General features: G+C 42.2%; 1 protein-coding gene across 1 annotated transcript in view; it reads right to left on the bottom strand.

Moving 5' to 3' along the window:
• Positions 1-722: 722 nt before the first annotated feature.
• camk4 (calcium/calmodulin-dependent protein kinase IV) overlaps positions 723-10,507 on the bottom strand; it is a 60,568-nt gene continuing 50,783 nt past the window's right edge. Inside the window, exons 8-11 of the mRNA XM_060913376.1 lie at positions 9,981-10,056; positions 2,279-2,405; positions 1,970-2,122; positions 723-1,879 (exon numbers count right to left, since the gene is read on the bottom strand). Of these exons, the coding sequence (XP_060769359.1) occupies positions 1,724-1,879; positions 1,970-2,122; positions 2,279-2,405; positions 9,981-10,056 (512 nt within the window). The 3' untranslated portion in view covers positions 723-1,723. The remainder of the gene's footprint in view (positions 1,880-1,969; positions 2,123-2,278; positions 2,406-9,980; positions 10,057-10,507) is intronic.

Raw genomic sequence — 10,507 nt, 5'->3', positions numbered from 1 at the left:
TACAAAAATATTTTAGAGTTCCAAATGTTCGCTTTACAGCACAAAATTAAAAGTTTGTATCTGAGCAGCATGTTACATAAGAGCGCACTTTTCAGGTTCAAAAAGAAAACATAATGAAGGCTGCTGGGTTTTGGTGCAAAATGAAGACGCGAGTGTGACCGTCAAAGTGTCCAGAAGAACTGGGGCTGGTTCTGGAAGATGCTCAGTAAAACCTACAGATCACTTCCTTATCAAACTGCACTCACTGGACCTGAGACGACTATTTTTTTATTATTTTTTTTAAAGCAATAGGGTAATTTCACACCATATATTGACTTTGTTATATGGATTTATTATGGCTTACTGCCGTTTATAGTATATAATGTTGAAACATTTCATTTCATTATTTTAAAGCCATTTTTACTCTACAGCATTTCTTTACATGTGCCCAAAACTTTTGCACAGTACTGTGTGTCTCGTCTCATCTCATCTCATTATCTCTAGCTGCTTTATCCTTCTACAGGGTCGCAGGCAAGCTGGAGCCTATCCCAGCTGACTACGGGCGAAAGGCGGGGTACACCCTGGACAAGTCGCCAGGTCATCACAGGGCTGACACATAGACACAGACAACCATTCACACTCACATTCACACCTACGGTCAATTTAGAGTCACCAGTTAACCTAACCTGCATGTCTTTGGACTGTGGGGGAAACCGGAGCACCCGGAGGAAACCCACGCGGACACGGGGAGAACATGCAAACTCCGCACAGAAAGGCCCTCACCGGCCACGGAGCTCGAACCCGGACCTTCTTGATGTGAGGCGACAGCGCTAACCACTACACCACCGTGCCGCTCTGTGTGTGTGTGTGTGTGTGTGTGTGTGTGTGTGTGTGTATTTTTTTTTTTTTTTAATGGGCATTTAACCCCTTTGTCTTTAATTTTTTTTTTTACCAAAAGGTGCCAACAATTTTGGAGCAGACGGTTGGATGTTCTGAGGGTGCTAAAGGTTTGTTTTTGGTACTGCTAACAAGCATTAATTTGTGCATAACTTCTTTTCTTTTTGTTGATTTTTTTTTAAACCATGCATCATGTACTGTACTTGATACTGATTCTTAGAAAAGTAGAAAATAAGCTCTTCAATTTCCTCCTTCGACAACACAAACGTTTTTCTAAGCCCTTTCAATTCGGTAAAACTCTCAGGACGTAAAGCGACACTGTTTTAGCTTATTCCTATGGTAGGAGATATCTGTCGAGAGTAAACAATAAGACCCTGGTCAATAATAATAATAATAATAATAATAATAATAATAATAGGACATCTACAGCCCAGGTTGTTTGTTTAAACTGTATGATTTGTAAAACGTATGCATTTAAAAGTATGCTTGTAATAAAGCAGCTCAGTGTTGCGTCTTTATGTTTTAGTTGTCTTCAGTTGGCGATATGGTATATAACTCAAAAATAATCAGCTAATATCTGTTAATGGAAAAACATTCATTCGGTTTACCTTCATTTGGTTCACATACAGCTTTCAAATACATTATACAGATATCAAGATGCCTTGTATTAAATGGCATGATATTTTTTTTAGCCTAAAAATCACTCGCATGCATGTCACCACAACCCAAATCCCTCAATCCTGTCGTGACCCTGTCAGGACCCCATGGTTTCAGGTCGAAACGAGCCCATCAGAAAAAAAACCCTTTTCCTTTTGTAAACTTGTTCCCTTTGCAAATCCAAACAAGTCTACGAGTCTTCGAGTTCGTGGACGTCTTTTCCAGGCTGCTCGTTTTCCGTGTCCTGCTGCTCAGTGGGATGAGAGTTTGCCTTGCTTGCGAACGAGTTGCTGTGGCTGCTGGCACTTCCCAGCCGTGTCGAAGCCACCACCGCTTTAACGGCAGCCTGCAGAGACCACAGCATCACTACTGATCTACAGAAAGCCAGTGTATTTCCATTGTACACGTCTTATATTAGAGCATGAATTTCCCCAACCTTGAGCTTTCTTCTGGCGTTGAACTCCTGGAGCTTTTTCTGAGCCGTGTCCATGTGGGTGAAGTTAGCGGCTTTCCCGGTCACCCACGGGTGCTGCAGGGCCTGCTGTGTCGTCAGGCGCTTCTTTGAGTCCTTGACGATCAACTTCTTCACCTGGAAACAGGAGAAAGACGACGGTGACTTAAAAAAAAAATAAATAAATAAATCAGTTGATTGATTGTTAGGTTTTACTGTTAAGCTACTCGAATGTATCTGTACTCAGGAAAAAAAAGGTAGTTCGAGGTAGCTTCCATGAAGTGTTTCACTCACTAGATCCTTAGCATTAAGAGACACATTGTCCCACCAGGGGGAGACAAACTCATATTCACAGTTCAGGATGCGCTTGAACATGTACTGATCCCCTCGGTCATCAAAAAAAGGCTCAAAACCGCATAGTCTGGAAAAACAGAAATGAACAAAGGCATAAATCATGACTAGAACCAAACATGTACCCATTTCTCATTATGTTCTAGCCTTGTAGCCTCAGATTCTTGTTCTTGGCTGAAGGAGTAGATTCCGGCGTAATCTTCTACTGCTGTACCGCCATCCACCTCAGGTTTCAATGTGTTGTGTGTTTTGTGATGCTTTTCTGCTCAACACGGCTGTAAAAAGTCATTATTTAAGGCACCATAGCCTTTCTATCAGCTCAAATCAGTATGGCCATTTGTCTTTGACCTCTCTCGTCAGCAAAGCCTTTCCGCCCACAGAACTACCGTTCACTGGAGGGTTTTATTTTTCAACCATTCTGTGTAACTCTACACAGCCATGCAAAAAAAAAATCCTAGGGGATCAGCCAAACACTATATTGCCAAAAGTATTTGCTCACCCATCCAAATTATCGGAATCAGGTGTTCCAATCACTTCCATGGCCACAGGTGTATAAAATCAAGCACCTAGGCATGCAGACTGTTTTTACAGTTTGGAGCTGGCCCCTTCCTCTTCCAACATGACTGTGCACCAGTGCACAAAGCAAGGTCCATAAAGACATGGATGACAGAGTCTGGTGTGGATGAACTTGACTGGCCTGCACAGAGTCCTGACCTCAACCCGATAGAACACCTTTGGGATGAATTAGAGCGGAGACTGAGAGCCAGGCCTTCTCGTCCAACATCAGGGTGTGACCTCACAAATGCGCTTCTGGAAGAATGGTCAAAAATTCCCATAAACACACTCCTAAACCTTGTGGACAGCCTTCCCGGAAGAGTTGAAGCTGTTCTAGCTGCAAAGGGTAGACCTACGTCATATTGAACCCTATGGATTAGGAATGGGATGTCACTTAAGCTCATATGTGAGTCAAGGCAGGTGGGCAAATACTTTTGGCAATATAGTGTATACAGTGGTGCTTGAAAGTTTGTGAACCCTTTGGAATTTTCTGTATTTCTGCATAAATATGACCTGAAACATCATCAGATTTTCACACAAGTCCTAAAAGTAGATAAAGAGAATCCAGTTAAACAAATGAGACAAAAATATTATATTTGGTCATTTGTTTATTGAGGAAAATGATCCAATATTACATATCTGTGAGTGGCAAAAGTATGTGAACCTCTAGGATTAGCAGTTAATTTGAAGGTGAAATTAGAGTCAGGTGTTTTCAATCAATGGGATGACAATCAGGTGTGAGTGGGCACCCTGTTTTATTTAAAGAACAGGGATCTATCACAGTCTGATCTTTACAACATAAGTTTGTGGAAGTGTATCATGGCAAGAACAAAGGAGATTTCTGAGGACCTCAGAAAAAGCGTTGTTGATGCTCATCAGGCTGGAAAAGGGTACAAAACCATCTCTAAAGAGTTTGGACTCCACCAATCCACAGTCAGACAGATTGTGTACAAATGGAGGAAATTCAAGACCATTGTTACCCTTCCCAGGAGTGGTCGACCAACAAAGATCACTCCAAGAGCAAGGCGTGTAATAGTCGGCGAGGTCACAAAGGTCCCCGAGGTAACTTCTAAGCAACTGAAGGCCTCTCTCACATTGGCTAATGTTCATGAGTCCACCATCAGGAGAACACTGAACAACAATGGTGTGCATGGCAGGGTTGCAAGGAGAAAGCCACTGCTCTCCAAAAACAACATTGCTGCTCGTCTGCAGTTTGCTAAAGATCACATGGACAAGCCAGAAGGCTATTGGAAAAATGTTTTGTGGACGGATGAGACCAAAATAGAACTTTTTGGTTTAAATGAGAAGCATTACGTTTGGAGAAAGGAAAACACTGCATTCCAGCAGAAGAACCTTATCCCATCTGTGAAACATGGTGGTGGTAGTATCATGGTTTGAGCCTGTTTTGCTGCATCTGGGCCAGGACGGCTTGCCATCATTGATGGAACAATGAATTCTGAATTATACCAGCAAATTCTAAAGGAAAATGTCAGAACATCTGTCCATGAACTGAATCTCAAGAGAAGGCGGGTCATGCAGCAAGACAACGACCCTAAGCACACAAGTCATTCTACCAAAGAATGGTTAAAGAAGAATAAAGTTAATGTTTTGGAATGGCCAAGTCAAAGTCCTGACCTTAATCCAATCGAAATGTTGTGGAAGGACCTGAAGCGAGCAGTTCATGTGAGGAAACCCACCAACATCCCAGAGTTGAAGCTGTTCTGTACGGAGGAATGGGCTAAAATTCCTCCAAGCCGGTGTGCAGGACTGATCAACAGTTACCGCAAACGTTTAGTTGCAGTTATTGCTGCACAAGGGGGTCACACCAGATACTGAAAGCAAAGGTTCACATACTTTTGCCTCTCACAGATATGTAATATTGGATCATTTTCCTCAATAAATAAATGACCAAGTACAATATTTTTGTCTCATTTGTTTAACTGGGTTCTCTTTATCTACTTTTAGGACTTGTGTGAAAATCTGATGATGTTTTAGGTCATATTTATGCAGAAATATAGAAAATTCTAAAGGGTTCACAAACTTTCAAGCACCACTGTATATATAAAATGTGTGTCTCTAGAGTTTACACAGAATGGTGCAAAAAACATCGAGTCAGTGAGCGACAGTTCTGTGAGTGGAAACAAACGCCTTGTTGATAAGAGAACTCAGAGGAAAATGGACAGATTTGAGGTGGTTCGAGCTGCCAGGAAGGATATAGTAACTCACAGCAACTCTTTACAAACGTAGTGAGCAGAAAAGCATCTCAGCATGCAACAACAGAAAACCACATTGGGTTCCACTCCTGCAGCCAAGAACAGGAATCTTAGAATCAAGAACAAGTTCCTATTAAAGTGGCCGGTGGGTGAACAAATTTGGGGGGGAAGATTATATATCCCCAAGATACAGCAAAGCATTTAAGGTAAATATTCACAAATGCCCTTCTCCTTCATGATAAGTAGTGTAGACTTGAGCATCAACTAAGATATTAATAGTGAAAAACAACAGAAGTATATTGGGTCAAATCTTTGAAAAATGTCCAACAACTTGCCTACAGATTGCCTTTAGAACAGCCTCCGATATCTTTCATATCCACTGAACATCATCCAGATCCTCTCATTTAGAACACTGATCCCCTGCCTCATATTCTGCGTCATCTTATTCCAGGATACACCCGGGTTTCATTGTTAAAATCTTTTTGGGGAGAAATTAAAGGTCGAAAAATAGAGGCACGTTTTCTCCATTTTCTTTCAAAACCCTTAGGGCATGTCAATTTTTTCTCGTCTTTAAAAATTAAAAAAAAAAAAAAGAGGTAATACAAGCACTTAATGAGAACACGTACGCTGATGACCTGTACCAACTCGTATAATACTGTATATTAAAACATATGAAACTAACAGCTTGAATATATTTTCCTCACATATTAGTGAAAATGTCGAGGGAACAAAATGCTCATCGTTTCATTTATTTTTGTACCTGGAGAGCAACTTCTACTCAGATGGGCATCAGCCGTGACTCATCGCCATTAACGCACTACAGTAATGAATATACGAGTCTAAATGTAAAAGAAAATGTCTTTCAGTGATCTGTACAGTCATGTGAAAAAATAAAAGTACACCCCATGGAAACTGTAGACTTTTACAGTGTGGACAGAAAATGGTGATATACTCCAACACACGACACATAAAACTGACATTTTGTAGTCTCATCTCATCTCATCTCATCTCATTATCTGTAGCCGCTTTATCCTGTTCTACAGGGTCGCAGACAAGCTGGAGCCTATCCCAGCTGACTACGGGCGAAAGGCGGGGTACACCCTGGACAAGTCGCCAGGTCATCACAGGGCTGACACATAGACACAGACAACCGTTCACACTCACATTCACACCTACGCTCAATTTAGAGTCACCAGTTAACCTAACCTGCATGTCTTTGGACTGTGGGGGAAACCGGAGCACCCGGAGGAAACCCATGCGGACACAAGGAGAACATGCAAACTCCGCACAGAAAGGCCCTCGCCGGCCACGGGGCTCGAACCCGGACCTTCTTGCTGTGAGGCGACAGCGCTAACCACTACACCACCGTGCCGCCCCATTTTGTAGTCATTTTCGTAATTGAAAAAAAACTAAGTACACCCTGACATATTTTACACTTTCAAGTCCAGATTAGGTGCCATTGATCAGAACCTCTTGCAGGTAGAGGTGCAGGAGGAACCCATCTTATTTAAACCTGACATCTCGGGTCTGGTGATGTCTTTGCTCTTGAAGTGTGTGGTGTCCTGATGCCAAGAACTAAAGAGCTCTGTAAGGACCTCAGAAAACAAGAGTGCTCTGAGAACACAAGATCCCCCACTACAATACAGGGGGTTTCAAAATTTTTGATATCATTTCACAGTCTAATAACTTTGCCAATTCTCATTCAGTTGACCTCAAATTGTAACAGCATGTGTGGAAACCGGTCAAAATTTTATGTTTTTAATCGTTTTAGGTATAGAAATGGCATTCACTGGAAAAGAAAAGGCATTGTGCGTGTTAGAGTACACTCGAACAAAACTGTGCGGCGTGCGTTTACGAAAGAATTCTCTAAAAATGCACCAACTGCAATGCAGATTTGGACATGGCACAAAAAGTTCAAAGAGGAAGGCTGTCTGTGCAGCGCGAAAGGATCTGGACGACCACCAGCCTCAGAAGAGATGGTCAAGCGGGTTGGCGAAAAACTCTTGTGAAGCCCCAAGAAGTCCATGCCTGGAGACCTAGATTCCTCCAACAACAGTTTGGCATGTCCTGAGGAAACGTTTGCGAATGAAACCCTACAAGTTGCATCTCGTTAAGTGCCATGTCTCAGGCGGCAGGCATACTGAAAGTTTGTGAAATCGTTCATGGAATCCACATACCTTTGAATTTATCATTCAAATTTTGAGGAATAACTCTTATATTGCTCAACATTAAGCTTGTTCAGTTTCATTTGCCTCGACTATGTAGTTTCTGGGATATCTCATCTCATCTCATTATCTCTAGCTGCTTTATCCTGTTCTACAGGGTCGCAGGCAAGCTGGATCCTATCCCAGCTGACTACGGGCGAAAGGCGGGGTACACCCTGGACAAGTCGCCAGGTCATCACAGGGCTGACACATAGACACAGACAACCATTCACACTCACATTCACACCTACGGTCAATTTAGAGTCACCAGTTAACCTAACCTGCATGTCTTTGGACTGTGGGGGAAACCGGAGCACCCGGAGGAAACCCACGCGGACACGGGGAGAACATGCAAACTCCGCACAGAAAGGCCCTCGCCGGCCACGGGGCTCGAACCCGGACCTTCTTGCTGTGAGGCGACAGCGCTAACCACTACACCACCATGCCGCCAGTTTCTGGGATATTTACATCTCAAATAATATAAAATTTTTTGAAACGCCTTGCATATTGCAAAATGCATATTACTGTCCTATAACAAAGGCTTTTGCCAAGTTTCGTGAAATTCCTCCAAAAATTGTGGGAGGAGTTGATTTCAGAAGGCGAGAACCCTTTCCGGGACGGACGGACGGACTTCGTCGTGACATAATCCCCCTTTGGGCCTTTCAGCCACCGGTTGTGGATGCCTACGATTCTGGCAAGGGATTTCAAAAGCTCTCCAAGTTCTTAGAAATAAAATCATTCCACTGTAAGGCAACTCATTTACAAGTGGCATAGATTTCAAACAACTGCCAATCTGGCCAGGACTGGCAGCAAATTCAGCCCAAGAAAGAACAGACTGTTTGATGCCAAAAGAAGTCTCCAAGAACCCCAAAATTTCATCACTGGATCTGCAGGTAACTCTTGCAACTGTAAAAGTGCATCCATCTACAATCAGAAAGAGATTGGACAAGTCTGACCTGCATGTGTGGTAGGGTGCATCAGTTGCCCTCACTTTCATAAAATCTGATGCATTTTTGTTTGGGTGTTCCTTTTCACCAATAAAGACATCCTGTAAATTTTTTTGACCATATTCAAAAGTCTAATGGTGGCACCATGAGGTTCATTTTTTCCCAAAAAAAACGCTTATTTTATGTTTTCGCGCAAGGTTTGAATCACAATGTTGGACTCCATTTATTGATTTCTTGTGAGCCAGAGATCATGTTAAGAACCTTTGCAAGGGATTGAGAAGCATTAATGTGATTCATAATACATTTGTATTGTTTAAAAGTAGTTGAACAATGATTCAATGAACAGCTAAAACTCAAACTGTGCTTGATAATATATTTAGAATATGTACTAAAAATGTGTATCTAAGATATTTGGTATACTCTATAAGGTGCCATAATGTTTCATGAAAAGTGATCGAAATTTTGTCATAAAAGTCATAAAATAGCAGCTTTTTCCATAACTTTGAGCTCCTGGTGCCACCATTAAACTTTTGAATTTTGTCAAAATATTTCACCCAGTGTGTTTTCTTACCAAAAGGAACATGAAAACAAAAATGCATCATGATCGGAGGAACTTTTCATTTTTAGGGGGCAACTGATGCACCCTAATGGGAGGCGTGCCAGGAAAAAAAAAAAAAAGCCTTTGCTGTCCAAAAACAAGATTTCAGTTTGCTAATGAACGTGTCGGCAAAGACCAGGCCTTTTAGAATAACATGCTCTGGACAGACGAATCAAATGTGTCGCGCAGACCAAAGACGGCTTTTCAGGAGAAGAACCTCATACCATCTGTGAAACATGATGGAAATGTTATGGTTTAGAGTTGCTTCGCTGCCTCAGAGACTGGGAAGCTTGCATTCATTGATTCAGCTATGAATTCTGAATCAGATGCTTGAAGATAACATGAGGCCATTTGTTCAAAAGTTGAACTGGACCTTTCAGCAGACGCTCTTCTCCAGAGCAACATACAACAGAGGAGCCTGGGGAGCAGTTGGGGGTTCGATGCCCTTGCTCAAGGGCACTTCAGCCATTCCTGCTGGTCCAAAGGAATCGAACTGGTGACCTTTTGGTCCCAAAGCTGCTTCTCTAACCATTAGGTCATTAGGCTTCTCCGAATCCCTGAAGAAGTGAAGGGTTACGGAATGGCCAAGACAAAGCCCAGATTTGAACCCCACTGAACTGTTGCAGGGCGATTTGAAAAGCGCAGTACCGTACGTGCAAGAAAACCCTCAAACGTCTTGCAACTGAAGACATTTTGCATGGAACAACGATCAAACATTTCAGCAAGCCGATTCCGAGACTGGTGAACAATTATACAAAACGTTGGAGGTTATTTCTCTTAAGGGGGGGGCGAGACTAGCTCCTGAAGCCAAGTGTGTACTTTCTTTCTCCACAGAAGAATTACATCTATTGATCTTTTTGTTGAATAAATGACTGAAAGAGCTACTTTTCCTTGCTGTATTGTTCACGTAGATCACCTTTATCTGTAGGCACTGTATCAAAAAGGTGAAAAGTTTGCTTGTTTAAATATTGAGAAAAGTCTACAAATTTCCATGGGGTGTACTTATTTATTTATTTTTTTTCACATGGCTGTCAATATAATGAGAGGCAAAGCTACAGTACATAACTTAGCCTACATGTCCACATGAAATCATTATTAGAGAATAATAAATTAAGGCGAGTCACTTACAGGATGTACGTGATAACTCCTACAGACCACATGTCGACTTCGGGCCCGTAGGCACAACCCCGGAGGATCTCTGGAGCTGGAACAGATGGAGGCAGAGGTAAGAGTGAGACAGAAGCTGTTCAGATCATAAATTGATGACCTCGACCTGCAACTGAAATCTCCAATGTGCTCACACAAGGATTAGAAACAATTTCTTTAAAAACGATTCCAGCTCCAGTGCGTCACGTCTCTTCTTTAATCAGAAACTGCTTAGAAATAAACGAACGGTTAATAATGTTATTGACGAACGACTGCCTACTCTTTTACAGGAAGCCTAGGAAGCAAATGCACTCACCGGCCACTTTAATAGAAACTTGTTCTTGATTCTAAGATCCCTGTCCTTCACAGGAGTGGAACCCAATGTGGTCTTCTGTTGCATGCTGAGATACTTTTCTGCTCATCACAGTTGGAAAGAGTGACTATATGAGTTACTATAAGAGTCCTTCCTGGCAGCTTGAACCACCTCAGATCTGCCCATTTTCCTCTGA

Source organism: Neoarius graeffei, chromosome 28 (genome assembly GCF_027579695.1).
Source record: "Neoarius graeffei isolate fNeoGra1 chromosome 28, fNeoGra1.pri, whole genome shotgun sequence".
NCBI lineage: Eukaryota > Metazoa > Chordata > Actinopteri > Siluriformes > Ariidae > Neoarius > Neoarius graeffei.
This window is presented reverse-complemented; position numbering and strand designations above follow the sequence as displayed.